Here is a 17,630-nt window from a genome sequence, read left to right on the forward strand (position 1 = left end):
CAGTAGCTTTGCAACAACATATCTTCACTAAATAGCCTCAATACATAATATATTATTATAAATACAGTAAACTGTTTTTAGTGTAAGTGCAATAACCATGGATATTTTAAGCTGGCATATTTTGGTTTTGCTGTAGTAAGCAAAGAATGAAGTTTGATTAGCAGAGTGAAGAAAGAGCAGATTTTTATCGTTTTTTTAAAATCTTGGCTGACCTTGTGAATTGAAGCTGAAGTTTCTTCTATTATGTCAAATAGCCAAGAAAATCTGTTGTATCAAATATATATATAACGGGTGTCCCAAAATTCACGCAAGATTTAAATTTAGAGCCATTTGTGCGGTAAAGTGTTGCCAACAAGAAAAAAAAAAAGACAGCGTGACAGCTGACAGTTCAGGGTTATTAAAAATGGAGCGCTACACAAAAGAACAACACATTTTCATTGTTGAGCAATATTTTAAAAATAATGAAGGTTTGGCAGCTACAGTTTGCAATTTTCGTACAAAATATGGTCGGAATAGTCATTTAACTTCATCAACTGTGAAAAGATTAATTAAAAAATTCAAGGAAACTGGATCAATTAGTGATCTTATACACTCTGGCCATCCTTCAACAGAAAACATTGAAGCAGTCCGTGAGAGTGTTGCTGAGAGTCCAGGAACATCAATTCGGCACCGTGGTCTTGAATTGGGCATTTCGAGAAGCTCTCTACAGCGTATTCTCACGAAAGATTTGCATCTTTATGCTTACAAAGTTCAACTGACTCAAGAACTGAAGCCTACTGACCACACAGAGTGAAGAGAGTTTGTTGAATGGATTATGGAACAACAACAAGTGGATGCTTATTTTTTGAACAAAATCATCTTCAGCGATGAGGCTCATTTTCATCTTGATGGCTTCGTTAATCGACAAAATTGTCGCATTTAGGGTTCAGAAAATCCACGAGTGATTGTTGAGAAACAAATGCATCCACAACGTGTCACTGTTTGGTGCGGATTTTGGACTGGAGGCATCATTGGTCCATTCTTCTTCGAAAATGCGGCTGGTAAGGCAATAACAGTTAATGGTGCTCGCTATCGCGACATGATAATCCAGTTTTTTGTGCCTAAATTGCAAGATATGGATGTGGACGACATGGGGTTTCAACAAGACGGTGCCACATGCCATACAGCCGGAGAAACAATTCAATTACTGCATGAGTCATTTTCTGGTCGTGTAATTTCCCGTTTTGGTGATCAGAATTGGCCGCCCAGATCATGTGACTTAACACTGTTGGACTTTTTTCTTTGGGGTTTTTTGAAGTCTAAGGTTTATGCCAACAAGCCCACGACCACCCACGCCCTGAAGGAGGAAATTGAGCGCTGTATCAACAAAATTCAGCCACATTATGCAAAACGGTCATGGAAAATTTCGACAAAAGAGTGCGTACATGCCAGCAAAGCCGTGGAGGCCATTTACCCGATATGCTATTCCATGCATAACCCTATACTGTATACTTTATGAATTAATAAGAAATTACAATTTTTAATTAAAAACCTGTGTTTTCTATCAAAATTACTTCTTGCATGAATTTTTTAGTTTCCCCCTACATCGGGGGGAAACTAAAAAGTTCTGATAAACTTAGAACAAAAATGATATTAAAACAACTGATATAACTACAAGAAAGAACATATCTTAAAACCCTTTAATCATCATGTTTCATCAAATTGTAATAATTTTTTTTTTTTTTACGATATAAGGAGACATGCCAGAGGTTTTGAAGAAATTCGAAACAAAGTGCAGGCCATCATCAAGTTTTTCATGCTGCAAGAAAAGTCTGCAACTAAGATTCACCGAACTATGTGTGGTGAATACTGAATGCTGATAACATTGATGCAGTGCATGTCATGATCTTTGATGATAGATGAATACCATCTCCAAAAACGTTGCAAAGACTATGGGGATATCCAGGGAATGAGTTGGGGTCATTATCTACCAACATCTGGATATGGAGAAGCTCTCAGCAAATTGGGTTCTAAATGTTTGAATGCCGACCAAAAGAGAGAATGTGTTGTTGTTATCTCAAGAAATTTTTTGGCTCATATTGTGACTGTTGATGAAATATTGCTTCATCACTATGATCCAGAGACCAAACAACAGTCAATGCACTGGAAACACAAAGGTTTTCCATAGCCAAAGAAGTTCCTAACCCAAAAGTCAGCAGGGAAGGTTCTTGTGTCTTTTGGGATATCATCATCATCATCAAATTCCTGCCATGTACCCTCAAGGGGTGTACAGGATATGACAGTACTACATGAAAAAATTACATCATTACTAACTTCCTATTTACAATTTTCCTCCAAATCAGTCTGTTACTTGTCAAGACTCCAACATTATCAGATCTTATATTTCTATCGTCTAAGGCACTTTGTACCGTATCAATCCACCTATATCTTGGTCTTCCTCTGGGTCGTTTTCCTGCCAACCTGGCAGAGAACACTTGTTTTGCTAATCTTTCCTCTCCCATTCTATTTAAGTGACCATACCATCTGAGATTAGCTCTGCTAATGCATTCCTGGATGCTGACAATGTCAAGTTCTTTCCTAATATCCTCATTTTTAATATGATATTGCCATTGATGCCGTCTGTTCACGCCTCTAATCTTTCTCAGGACTCTCATATCTGCGGTCTCTAGTCTTTGGTCAAGTGTTTTACTTCTGACCCAGCTCTCAGATCCATAAGTTAAAATTGGTTTGAACACAGTCTTGTATACAGCTAATTTAGTGTTCCCACTAATTTCTTTCTTATTCCATATGAATTTATTCAATTGACTTCCCACGATACCAGCTTTGCTGATTCTGTTGTCTATTGCTATATTTAGTTTACCATCTTCAGTAAAAATTGTGCCTAAGTAGCTGAAATGTTTTACTTGTTCCACAGGTTCTCCATTCACAACACAGTTGACATTTTCAATGCTTCTGCTTATTTTCATTGTCTTTGTCTTTTTATTGCTGACCTTCATACCATATCTATTACAACAGCTATTCAATTTAGTCAGAGAATCTTGCAGACTTGTAGCGGATTTATTTAGAAGTATAACATCATCCGCATAAAGCAAAGAGCTGACATTAACATCTCCAATTTTGATATCAGGTTTAATACCACATTCCTTCATAATGTGATCCATATAGATAATGAATAACAGAGGGGATAATGTACATCCTTGTCTCACACCAGATTTAACATTAAACCATCTTCCTGTACTTCCTTCAATTCTAACTGCTGACTCACAACTCAAATAAAGACTAAGTATTGCTTGATATAATGCCCCATTGACACCATATAACTGCAGCGTATTGAATAGCTTCTCTCTTGGCACCTTGTCATATGCCTTTTCCAAATCGAAAAAACTTAAATACAGATCTTTGTTATATTCCCATGCTTTCTCGACTATTTGTTGTAAAGTGAAGATCTGATCCTGACAGCCTCTATTTGGCCTGAATCCAGCTTGTTCTTCACCAAGCTTTTCTTCCACAATTCTTCTCAACCGTTTCTCAAGTATACTTGCATAGATCTTGCCAGGAACACTCAGTAGGGAAATACCTCTGCAATTCTCACATTCAGTTTTATTTCCCTTTTTATATATGGGTACTATGAGAGCTCTACTCCAATCATCGGGAATTCGTCCCTCTGTCCAGGCTTTCTGAACTATGCAGTGCAGCCACTGTAAGACTCTTATACCACCATACTTCAGCATTTCTGGTCGAATATCATCTACTCCTGCTGCCTTTCCACATTTCAAGCCTTTGATGGCTTTTTCTACTTCAAGTATGGATATGTATTCCTGACTGCATGCCTGGTCAGTGTTTTTTATCACTGTATTGTCATCACTGCTTGTTTCATTTAGCAGTTTTTCAAAGTAATTACTCCATACTTCAAGGATATCTTTTTCTCCTGTTTTCATTTCACCTTTATCATCTCTAATTCCTTTTACAGGACTCTTTCCTCCATTCCTAAGCTTCTTCAACAACCTCCAGAATATTTTGCCACCTTCTTGATATTTATTTTCTATATTCTTGCCAAAGTCCTCCCATGACTTTTGTTTAGCTAGTTTTACACACTGTTTAGCTTTCTTACATTTGTCTTTGTATTCTGTAAGAGTAAAAGCTGACTTATTTGCCAGGAACTTTTGATATGCTTTCTTCTTTTCCTTCACTGCCTCTTTAACTTCCTGTGTCCACCAGGGAGTTCTGATTTTTTTATCCTTGCACACAACCTCACCACATGCCTCTCTGGCAGAATCAATCAATGTTTCCTTCAGAGTTTGCCACTGAATCTCCAAGGTTTGATTCCTGTTCTCAAACTCTTTCATTTTCTTTTCAATAATATTTCTGTATTTTAGTCTACAGTTCACATCTGAGAGCTGCTCAACTTTTATTCGCTTTAAAACTTTCTTACATGTTATTCTTTTCAATATGAAATTCAATTTTATCCTGCTCAAGACTAAATAGTGATCACTTCCAATTTCAAATCCTCTGTACACTCTGGTGTCCTGCACCAGGGAGAAAACATCACTATCAACAATAACATAGTCAATGAGACTTTTCTTATTCCTTGCCTCTTCTCTCCATGTGAATTTGTGCACATTTTTATGTTGGAACATGGTGTTAGTAATAACCAGTCCATGTCCTGAGCAGAAATCCAACAGATATTTGCCATTATTATTAGCTTTGCTCTTTTCTCCAAATTTTCCCAAAATATTTTTGTATGTCTCACAATCATTTCCTACTCTACTATTTAGATCCCCAACAAGGACCAACTTTTCCTTTTTCATTGTGTCAGTTGTTTTTTCTAAAGCCTCAAAAAATTCCTCCACTTCTACCTTAGTAGAACCTTCTGTGGGACCATAGGCACAAATAAGTCTCATTGTCCAGTTCCCCATTCTCATATTTGCCCACATTACTCTACTTGAGACTGACTGCCATTCAAGAAGATTAGCCTTGTATTTTGTGTTGAATACTATGGCTACTCCTTCTTTTCCTTGATTGTTATTGCCTGAATATAACATTTTGTATTTATTGCTCAGAAAGATCTCACCAGTTTTGGTCTTTTTTGTTTCAGTCACCCCTATTTTGTCGATCTGGTACTTATCTAATTCGTCAGCTAGCTCCATTTCTTTGCCATTCAGGCTTCTTACGTTGATAGTACCGATCTTTAACTCTGGTGATGTTGAGTTGGGGTTTGTTTTCAGATTTGTTCCAGTAGCTGACTTTTCGCTGTTCGCCCTGGTTCCCTGGCGAAAACAACGGGGGCCTTGTTTAACCGGGCGACGCCCCAGCCGGCATGAAATTTTGTCATGTTGTACCATCATTTTTTATTTTGGTTTAACCAATAAGAATACAATTTGGTTGGCCAAATCCCAAATTGCCAGCCCATCCTCGTTCGTTCAGTATCAAAGTAGATACCCAACAGGGTGCACCACGAGAAGGTGAGGATTGGACATTAGGTCAGAAGCCCTGGTCGGTTCTCCGCATTCCTTTAAAGGCTATGTGGAGATCTCCTCTCAGTTATACAGCTTTGACCCTTAAGCACCCCCTTTTCTTTTGGGATATGGATGGTGTAATCCTTACTAAGTATCCCAAAAAGGGTGAATCTGTTGCAGCAGTTTATTCAACAGCTCTGAAGGAGAAACACATCAAGAAACTGAGCAGAGGCGTGTTGCTTTTGCAGGACAATGCACCTGCTCACACTGCTCATGAAACCCAAAAGACAATACACAACTTGGGCTTTCAAATGTCTGCCTCATCCATCCTATTTGCCAGACCTGGCCCCATCTGACTATTTCCTATTTCCAAATTTAAAGAAACATATGAAAGGAACAAAATTTACCACAGATAATGATGAAATCATATCTGCAGCTGAGTACTGGTTTGTGCAACAAGGGGCATTTTCCCTCAGAGGATTTAAAATGATGCAGCAGTGCTGTAAGGCATACAACACTCCGTAACAATAGAATAAGTTACATGGTTCTATGTCAATTCTTTCATGGTGATTATCACAACTTTTCAGCACACCCTCATACATATAATGTCAGTTATGCATTTCAAAAAAACTGACCAATCTTTTATTTATTGTTCATAATGAAAGGTCTGCCAATACTACTGCATACCTGCTTAGGAATAAAGAGGATGTCTGGAATAAATGAAAATCAGTCTTATTAAATTAATTTTTTATGGTTATGACTTGCAAGTTATACAAAATGAAATGCTGTTTGAGAATACTTGATTATTTATTTCAAAATTAATACTCGGACACAGGTAGGCTTTACTTTATAACACAGGGTGAGAGATAGCAGTACTACATGTTGTCACAGACTGAAATTACTTTGCATTTGGGAAACACTAGCAAAGTATCTTTGAGAACATCTTCATGCAAACTAACTTTTGGCAGGGACAACCAGTCTACAAAGGAATTAACTTATTAATTACATAAGATACTATCTCCTGGTTGAAAATGAAGCTTTTTTATTACATTTGTTGGAGGCTGCCCATGATCAAATAACTTGGCAATGAATGAGAATATATTTTAAAATGAAACAAATGTGTAAATTATGTGAAGAAAATAAGGCAATACATTTTGAATTTAGAATGAGGCTGAAAATTCACTCACCAGTTGTTTCTGATAACTCGCCCGCTACAAGTGGGCGAGTGGATTTCTGGAGTCCTGCCTATAACAATCACAGGACATAACATTCAAATAATTTCACCTTACTCCATAAAATAGTATGAGATTATTCATTGTAGCCTAATACAAACCTGAAAAGTTTGTGCTCTAATTACAGCAATTACTTTCACTTACCCTTAAGTTGTTTAATAATGTTGCAAGCACATCATGAGGTCCTATTGCCTTAGCAATATAACCAAAAGTATTTACTGTTGCTCGTCGAATGGCTTTCTTATGGGCCTTTAGCAATTCCAAAAGTTCAAAGCATATCCTCATCCATTCTCTTGCAGAAACATACTCTGCACCTCTATCTGCAATTCTCCCAACGAGATCTATGCAATTTTCTTGTACCTTTTCATGCCTAAAAATAATGAACAAACACAAAATATTTTTTTTAAAAAAATTATCTATTTTTGCAGAGATATGATATGAATGTATTATGATAACAAAAGTGATTTCTGAAGAAGGGGGGGAGGGATATTTGATATTTCATTTTTCTCATGTATAACCACATGCAATTTATAAACTGCATTCATAGTGAGCAAAATTCTCAAAAAATTTTATTTTGTTTACCAGCAATATTATTTCATTTGGTACCACATATATTAACAAATTATATAATGATTTATATTCAGTGAAATGCACAGTTAGATTTTTAGGAAAATCTCAATACTAGAAGATGAAGCTTCAAGAAACCTGATTTTTCAAATAAAACTGATGGAAGCATAATGACAATGAAGGGTAATATCATTAAGAAAGTAGAGATGGGGGAGGAGAGGGCTGAATCATTCGTCATAAAGTGCAGCATTGTAAGACAAGTCTAGAAAATAAAATATTTGTCAGCAAAAACTGGCAATTCTGATTTTATTGAGAACTGTGTGTAGATACCTGTCCAATCATAGTCTGAATATGTTATTCAACTGTTGCCAGTATAGAAAAATTAGCATACAAAATGGGGTTAAAAAAAAAGCTTAGTACTAGGTAGAATCAGTTAACTGATACCAAGTGTGAAAATTCAGAACCTTGAAATAGAAAAAGAGGAACAATTTAAATATTTCGGAGTAAGCAAACCAAATGAGTGGTAGTAGTGCGGAATTGAATAACAGGTAATTAGGCTTTCTATCCCCTCTCATGTATATTCAAAAGCTCACAAGTTATCCACTGGAAGAAAGAAAAAATATATATATATATATAAAGCAAAAACTATTGTGAGGATAGAGAATTTGCTTTCACCTTTTCTTGGCTCAGTAAATGGTAATCGTCTCTGGAGGATCAGATATAACCATGAGTTATATCAACTCTATAAAGACCACACAGTGGCTAGTTTAATCAAGTTCAAAATGTTGCAACAGACACAGCATATTTTTTGTATGGAAATGGCTGTTCTTAAAGAATACTATAAATAGCAAAATTTTTGGTAAAAGAGCAAAAGGAAAATCAAGAAAGACAGATTGAGAACCTTAGTCAAAATAGCAATTGCAATGTCTGGAGAAATAAGGTTTTGGACATACAGGTTTGAAGACAACAAATCCAGGAGGCCAAGGCTCAATTTGGACTTAGAGATTGAGTCATAAGAAGGAGAAGTATATAATATCACCACTTTTTACTTTAAGGTAACATTCATGCACTTATCATACCCACAGAACTTCTCATTACTATTTGTGTGCCGCCTCTACGTCGGACGAGCTCAATGACACAAAGTTTATACAGCATGTTAGTTGCAACTCTTTCAGTAGAATTTTATTAGTTTCTGTGGAAGGGGACATGATTTTTAACAGGTAGTGCCGTTTTATCCTAGTTGTTTTTTTTTAATTGCACTATTTGTTGACAAATATATTACACAGACTGCAAATGTCTCCGTAACATATTCAGTGATACAATAAAACTGCTTGTTTTTCTTGCATCAGCAGTGCAGTGGCTGCTGGGGAGCACATGATGTTCACTATATAGGGACAGCTGCTTCCAGTCTTCAGACAGTATACATGTAGGGAGTAAAAATTGAAAGAGAAATATATATATTTCACTATGTTTTTTTAATATTTTTTATATTTCTTTTATACATATATATTAAAAAATATTGAATGACTAGAAACCGAGAAAAATGAAAACAAACTTTAATAGCACAACTAGTTTCAGCTTGTATCAGCCTTCCTCAGATGCACATTACAAAAGAAATAACCAATAAAACCTAGAGGAAATAACTGTAAACAACACGGAGAGTTCTTTTCTTTTAGTGTTACATGGTGATCGGCATTCATTTAAAAATTTTATGGAATTTACAACCGTGTTAAAACTTTTTTTATTATCCCGACGTTTCAATTTTCATATCAAGATCATCTGGAGCATAATAAATATACAAGACAAGCTGAGTTACATTATTAACTGCAAGCTAGAGAAACAATGATTTGATCCCATGTTATTCTACTGGCATGACCTCTAGTGGAAAAAAAAAATATATATATATATATATATATATATTTATAAATTACATCAAGCTAAATTCTATTTATGATGACAGGATTAAACATTCTTTCTTACAGATGTTATATTGTATGTTTCTTACATTGTTTCTTTCAGAAACAGTGATATCCTATTTTTAGTATTACAATTGTTATTTAAGATACTGGATTTTCTACAGTCTTGTTCATAATTTGTTCTGTAGGAGAACAGATTCTCCTACAGAACAAATTCCCTCCAGATATCACACCAGTCTTTGCGCATGTATTACGTTCTTGTTATTTTGTATGGCAAAACGCCTTCTACCTACAAAAAGAAGGCAGCCATGGGCTCGCCATTATCCCCCCTATTGCTAACTTTTACATGGAACATTCTGAGCAACGTGCTTTAAGTTCCTCCCCCTCTAAAACCCAAAGTCTAGCTTAGATACGTTGCCAATGTTTCCGCAATCTGGTCCCATGGCAGCCAGAATTAGACACATTCTTTAGCCACCTAAACAAACAACACAAATGCATACAGTTCACAATTGAGATTGAAAAACATAACACACTTCCGTTTCTAGATACACTTGTCACACGTTTTCCCTCTGGCAATCTTTCCTTCACTGTCTACCGGAAACAGACACGTACGGGACAATATATACACATAAACTTCTACCACCACCCAACACAAAAACTAGGTGTCATCAATACTCTAAAAAACAGGGACCAGATCTGTTCCAGTGAACAGGCACTGAAAGTCGAATTTAAAATTATCAGCAATACTTTCCAAAAGAACGGATACAGTCAAAACACGATTAACAAAATTCTCTACAAAACCTCAATAAAAAACAAAGACAAACCAGACTACAGCAAAACTATAACCATTCCCTACATTAAAGGAACATCAGACAAAATAAACAGAGTACTACAAAAATACAACCTTAAAGCAACCTTCAAACCTCCTGCAAAATTAAAAAGCTTACTCAACTCATCCAAAGACCCACTCCCTCCACTAGCCCACCCTGGAGTATACCGTATTTATTGTACTTGCAACAATAAAGAGAAACAGAATTCCTTACACAGAATTTACTGGAAAAGCACTAGCTGTCTACATCGCACTAAAACATGGTATGAATGGAACTTTAAGGAAATTTGAGCAACGTGCTTTAAGTTCCTCCCCTCTAAAACCCAAAGTCGGGCTTAGACACATTGCTGATGTTTTTGCGATCTGGTCCCATGGCGGCCAGAATTAGACACATTCCTTAGCCACCTAAACAAACAACACAAATGCATACAGTTCACAATTGAGATTGAAAAACATAACACACTTCCGTTTCCAGGTACACTTGTCACACGTCTTCCCTCTGCCGAAACAACGGGGTGACTTAGTTTAACATGTTGTACTATCCTTTCCTATTTTGGTTTAACCAATAAGAATACAATTTGGTCGGCTAAATCCCAAATTGCTAGCCCATCCTCGTTTGTTCAGTATCCAGGTAGATACCTACCAGGGTGCACCACGAGAAGGTGAGGATTGGACATTAGGTCAGAAGCCCTGGTCGGTTCTCCGCATTCCTTTAAAGGCTATGTGGAGGTCTCCTCTCAGTTATACATCTTTGACCCTTAATGTAGGATTAAAGAATCCTGACCTTGTAGTAAAGAGAGATGACTTAGTCATTATTGATGTTCAAGTTGTGGGTGATGGGTGGCCAAGAACCACTGTCTTATCATTGAGAAATCTAGCTACTAAGCTGAAGAACCAAAACTTGATACAGCAGCTTCTTGATAACATCACATCATACCAAAATTTACCTCTGTATCCTTTAGCTTTTTTAGTTTTTTGGACTTACTAAACTTTGTACACTCTCAGGGTAATTTCGAGATACTCTCTTTGTATGTTGGGTACACTGGCAGCATGGAGGACTTACCAGAGTAGGATTTTTCTAATCCTTAAGTCTGAAATTGAATAGCATGGGATACTTTTGGGGACTTAGGCATCTTCTGGACCTGCATGTGGGACCATAGTATGTAGCACTGTTTTCAGTGTGCAGTTAGAAAAATAAAATAAAATGAAGTAGCCTTATACCAAATGATGAAATTTATCTACCACATAGTCGTTCACAAAACATCCAGGCTTGTGGTAGGATTTGAATCCCCTCACCTTGTTGGTTGAAGAGTGGATATGTTCACCATTAGCCAACCAGGCCAACAATCCTTTTGTCACATCTATTGATTTACTGGCTGCCATATGCCATAAAATTCACCTAAGCTGTTTGTATACAGTGGCTAATGACTTCATGTTGCCTTAGTATCCCATAATGGAGAGCAAACGTCTTTTTGGGGTGTGCTAATTGTAAAATGTAAATTGCCAGATAAGAATAATTTCTGATCCATTTTTAACATGTTCATGTTGGGGCAATCTTAGCTCTCTGACTGCAAACTTAACCATCTGGTGAAGCGAGTAGAATTACTGCTGGACCCAGCAATGCCACTTTTCATGGCAGTTTCTTCTATTGTAACTAACCCCACATAGTGCAGGGGGGGGGGGTATAGGTAATATATTAAAAAACTATAATTAAAGAGAATGATATATTTGATTATTAATTACTATATTTGATTTACTAAGAGATGTAAAGAATAGCAAATATAAGGACAAGGAAGAATAGGTGTGAATAAAAAAAAAACTTTCAGTACTGTTAAATGGATTATAAATAATTTACATCTGTAATAATATGTGTGTGCTTGTGTTATAAGTATATGGAGGTGGAGTGAAGAATACATGATCCTATAAACTCTAGACGTTCTTATTTGCAGTTATGATGGGCATAATTAAAAAAAAAAAATGACTAGATGGAAAGGGATTTGCTTGCAAAATATAAATCACTAATCAATAAGAAATAGTGGCTGTATACATTGCTAGCTCAGTAAATAACTAATAATGCTGATCAGGTGATTCATGCGGATGTGGCAGGAATACATATGGGTTGACAGAGGAGCAAATCATCTTGTGCTTATAATGTGTATTTCTTATATATGGGACAAGTCTGATAACATTTTCAATTGCCAGGATGAATTAAAATGATAATAGAACCAAAAAAAAAAAAAATCGTTCTCATCCCCCTACATCTCAACAACAACCTGATTTACAACCTTTCAGACTGTCATTGTGCTACGATCAAATACCGGCGTTCACAAAATGCTATACGCATGCATAAGCCCAACAATGAAGCCAACGAGAGAACAGTTTTGAATGCACAGACTTCAACGTTTCTATGTTGAATATATATACACTAACTTTCCATATTTGTTTAAAAATTTAATGGAATTTACAACCATGTTAAAAAAAACTTTTTTATTATCCTGACGTTTCGATCTTCATATCAAGATCATCATCTGGAGCATACATAAATATACAAGACAAGCTGAGTTACATTATTAACTGTAAGCTAGAGAAACAATGATTTGATCACATGTTATTTTACTGGCATGACCTCTAGTGAAAAAAAAAACAAAAATATTATTTATAAATTACAAGCTAAATTCTATTTATGATGACAGGATTAAACATTCTTACAGATGGTTTTCTTTCAGAACCAATGATGTCCTATTTTTAGTATTACAAATGTTATTTAAGATACTGGATTTTCTACAGTCCTGTTTATAGTTGTCCTTAATGAGGAAGGTTCCGTGGGTCGAATATATGAATTCCATATGTTTGGGATTTTTAGACCATCATTATTGTTCAGTTGGGGTGGTTGATAATGATCTCACAGGTTTCCTTAAATTTCCGTTCATACCAAGTTTTAGTGCAATGTAGATCTAGTGCTTTTCCAGTAAATTCTGTGTAAGGTAGCCAGGGCATGATCCAAAAGGCCAGCTTCACCATAATTATTATTATTTAATGTGTCCTTTATGTTCTTTTTGTCTGAGAGAAATTGTGTGTTCTGTTTCTCCTATATATGGTATGTTGCAAGTACAATAAATACGGTATACTCCAGAGTGGGCTAATGGAGGGAGCGGGTCTTTGGATGAGTTGAGTATTTCTATCCTCTAAGGCTCTTTGTATCATATCAATCCACCTATATCTTGGTCTTCTTCTGGGACATTTTCCTGCCTGGCAGAGAACACTTGTTTTGCTAATCTTTCCCTGCCCATTCTGTTTAAGTGACCATACCACCGAGATTAGCTCTATTAACGCATTCCTGGATGCTGACAACCTCAAATTCTTTCCTAATTTCCTCGTTTTTAATATGATATTGCCATTGATGCCATCTGTTCATGCCTCTAATCTTTCTCAGGACTCTCATATCTGCGGTCTCTAGTCTTTGGTGAAGTGTTTTACTTTTGACCCAGCTTTCAGATCCATAAGTTAAAATTGGTTTGAACACTGTCTTGTATACAGCTAATTTAGTGTTCTGACTAATTTCTCTCTTATTCCATATGAATTTATTCAATTCACTTCCTACCATACCAGCTTTGTTGACTCTGTTGTCTATTTCCATATTTAATTTACCATCTTCACTAAACATCGTGCCTAAATAGTTGAAATGTTTTACTTGATCCACAGGTTCTCCATTCACAACACAGTTGACATTTTCAATGATTCTGCCTATTTTCATTGTTTTTGTCTTTTTATTGCTGACCTTCATACCATATCTATTACAACAGCTATTCAATTTAGTCAGAGAATCTTGCAGACTTGTAGCAGATTTATTTAGAAGTATAACATCGTCTGCATAAAGCAAAATGCTGAGGTCAACATCTCCAATTTTTATATCAGGTTTAATACCATACCACTTTCCTTCATAATATCATCCATATAGATAATGAATAACAGAGGGAATAATGTACATCCTTGTCTCACACAAGATTTAATATTAAACCATCTTCTTGTACTTCCTTCAATCCTAACTGCTGATTTACAACTCAAATAAAGACTAAGTATTGCTTGATATAATGCCCCATTGACACCATATAACTGTTCTCGCTTGGCACCTTGTCATATGCCTTTTCAAGATCGACAAAACTTAAATACAGATCTTTGTTATATTCCCATGCTTTCTCAACTATTTGTCGTAATAGTGAAGATCTGATCCCGACAGCCTCTATTTGGTCTGAATCCAGCTTGTTCTTCACCAAGCTTTTCTTCCACAATTCTTCTCAACCGTTTCTCGAGTATACTGGTATAAATCTTGCCAAGAATACTCAGTAGGGAAATACCTCTGTAATTCTCACATTCAGTTTTATTTCCCTTTTTATATATGGGCACTATTAGAGCTCTACTCCAATCATCGGGAATTCGTTCATCTGTCCAGGCCTTCTGAACTATGCAGTGCAGCAACTATAAGACTATTATACCATCATACTTCAGCATTTCTGGTCGAATATCATCTACTCCTGCAGCCTTTCCACATTTCAAACCTTTGATGGCTTTTGCTACTTCAAGAATGGATATGTACTCCTGACTGTATGCCTGTTGAGTGTTTTTTACCACTGTGCTATCACTGCTTGTTTCGTTTAGCAATTTTTCGAAGTAATTACTCCATACTTCAAGAATATCTTTTTCTACTGTTTTCAGGTCACCTTTATCATCTCTAATTCCTTTTACAGCAATCTTTCCTCCATTTCTGAACTTCTTCAACAACCTCCAGAATATTTTGCCACCTTCTTGATATTTATTTTCTATGTTCTTGCCAAAGTCCTCCCATGACTTTTGTTTAGCTAGTTTTACACACTGTTTAGCTTTCTTAGATTTGTCTGTATTCTCTAAGAGCACAAGCTGACTTATTTGCCAGGAACTTTTGATATGCTTTCTTCTTTTCCTTCACTGCCTCTTTTACTTCCTGTGTCCACCAGGGAGTTCTGATTTTTCTATCCTTGCAGACAACCTCACCATATGTCTCTAGCTAAATCAATCAGGGTTTTCTTCAAAGTTTGCCACTGAATCTCCACGGTTTGGTTCCTGTTCTCAAACTCTTTCATTTTTTCTTCAATAATCTTTGTGTATTTTAGTCTACAGTTCACATCTGAGAGCTGCTCAACTTTTATTCGCTTTAAAACTTTCTTACATGTTATTCTTTTCAATATGAAATTCAATTTTATCCTGCTCAAGACTAAATAGTGATCACTTCCAATTTCAAATCCTCTGTACACTCTGGTGTCCTGCACCACAGAGAAAACATCACTATCAACAATAACATAGTCAATGAGACTTTTCTTATTCCTTGCCTCTTCTCTCCATGTGAATTTGTGCACATTTTTATGTTGGAACTTGGTTTTAGTAATCACCAATCCATGTCCTGAGCAGAAATCCAACAGTTATTTGCCTTATTATTAGCTTTGCTCTTTTCTCCAAATTTTCCCAAAATATTTTTGTATGTCTCACAATCGTTTCCTACTCTGCTATTTAGATCCCCAACAAGGACCAACTTTTCCTTTTTCATTGAGTCAGTAGGTTTCTATAGAGCCTCAAAAAATTCTTCTACTTCTATCTTAGTAGAGCCTTCTGTGGGACCATAGGCACAAAAAAGTCACATTGTCCAGTTCCCCATTCTGATATTTGCCCACATCACTCTACTTGAGACTGCCTGCCATTCAAGAAGATTAGCCTCGTATTTAGTGTTGGATACTATGGCTACTCCTTCTTTTCCTTGATTGCCATTGTCTGAATATAACATTTTGTATTTATTGCTCAGAAAGATCTCACCAGTTTTTGTCTTTTTTGTTTCAGTCACCCCTATTATGTCGATCTGGTACTTATCTAATTCCTCAGCTGGCTCCATTTCTTTGCCATTCAGGCTTCTTATGTTGATGGTACCGATCTTCAACTCTGGTGATATTGAGTTGGAGTGTGTTTTCAGATTTGTTCCAGTAGCTGAATTTTCGCTCTTCGCCCTGGTTCCCTGGTGAAAACAACAGGGGGCCTTGTTTAACCAGGTGACGCCCCAGCCGGCACGAAATTTTGTCATGTTGTACCAAGACAACGTTCAAATTTATCAAGACAGTGTTAAAACCAATTTTAATTTATGGATCTGAGAGCTATGTTAGAAGCAAAACACTTGACCAAAGACTACGGAGTGCAGATATGAGAGTCCTTAGAAAGATTAGGGTCATGAACAGATGGCATCAATGGCAATATCATATTAAAAACGAGTATATTAGGAAAGAACTTAACATTGTCAGCATCCAGGAATGCATTAGCAGAGCTAATCTCAGGTGGTATGGTCACTTAAATAGAATGGGCAAGGAAAGATTAGCAAAAGAAGTGTTCTTTGCCAGGTTAGCAGGAAAAAAACCAGAGGAAGACCAAGATATAGGTAGATTGATACAGTATAAAGTGCCTTAGAAGACAGAAATATAAGATCTGATAATATTGGCGTTTTGACAGGTAACAGACTGATTTGGAGGAAAATTGTAGATAGGAAGTTAGTAATGATGTAAATTTTTCATGTAGTACTATCATATCCTGTATATCCCTTGTGGGTACATATCAGGAATTTGATGATGGTGCTGTATTTAAGTTTTGTAGATATGGAAAAGGCATATGACAGGATGCAAAGAGAGAAGCTATTCAAAACACTACAGTTGTATTGGTGTCAATGGGGCATTACATCAAGCAATACTTAGTCTTCATTTGAGTTGTAAGTAAGCAGTTAGAATTGAAGGAAGTACAGGAAGATGGTTTAATGTTAAATCTGGTGTGAGACAAGGATGTACATTATCCCCTCTCTTATTCATTATCTATATGGATCACATTATGAAAGAAAATGGTATTAAACCTCATATCAAAATTGGAGATGTTAATCTCAGCTCTTTACTTGAAGCAGATGATGTTATACTTTTAAATAAATCCAGTATAAGTCTGCATGATTCCCTTCACTAAATTGAATAATTGTTGCAATAAACTTGGTATGAATATCAGCAATACAATGACAATTAAAATAGGCAGAAACACTGAAAATATCAACTGCTTCATGAATGGAGAACCTATAGAACAAGAAAAACATTTCAGCTACTTAGGCACAATTTTACTGAAGACGGTCAATTAAATATGGAAATAGACACCAGAATCAACAAAGCCAGTATGGTAGGAAGTCAACTGAATAAATTTATATGGAATAAGAGAAAAATTGAGTGTCAGTACAGACAAAGCCCATGGGTCGGAAAGATCTATGTTCGATTCTCGTCCATGACGTGAGGACACTTTGTCTCTTTCGACAAAAGATGAGTTAGCTGGTCTCAATGGAGGTAGTGGGCTTTTTCACCCAGAAACTCATGATTTTCATCCTCTAGAACAGGCAAACCAGCTACAGACATAGGACACACTGGAAGGTACAGGGCTAACCACCTTATCCTCGAGTTACGGTTGTAAAGTCCAAGAATTGTTGGAAGGTCGTGGGTACTTAATTGCCTGTTAGGACCACTGATGATGATGATTAAGATAGAAATTAGTGAAAACACTAAATTAGCTGTATACAAGAGAGTGTTAAAACCAA

At 36.2% G+C, this 17,630-nt stretch overlaps 1 protein-coding gene across 2 annotated transcripts in view; it reads right to left on the reverse strand.

The window, feature by feature from the left end:
- Sf3b1 (splicing factor 3b subunit 1) overlaps window positions 1-17,630 on the reverse strand; it is a 329,390-nt gene that overhangs the window by 27,231 nt on the left and 284,529 nt on the right. For both annotated transcript variants that reach the window (XM_090402705.1, XM_090402706.1), the window contains one exon: window positions 6,833-7,058. In XM_090402705.1, the coding sequence (XP_090258831.1) occupies window positions 6,833-7,058 (226 nt within the window). The remainder of the gene's footprint in view (window positions 1-6,832; window positions 7,059-17,630) is intronic.

Source organism: Typopeltis vanoorti, chromosome 13, assembly GCF_054136105.1.
Source record: "Typopeltis vanoorti isolate ZY-2024b chromosome 13, IOZ_Tvanoo_1.0, whole genome shotgun sequence".
NCBI lineage: Eukaryota > Metazoa > Arthropoda > Arachnida > Uropygi > Thelyphonidae > Typopeltis > Typopeltis vanoorti.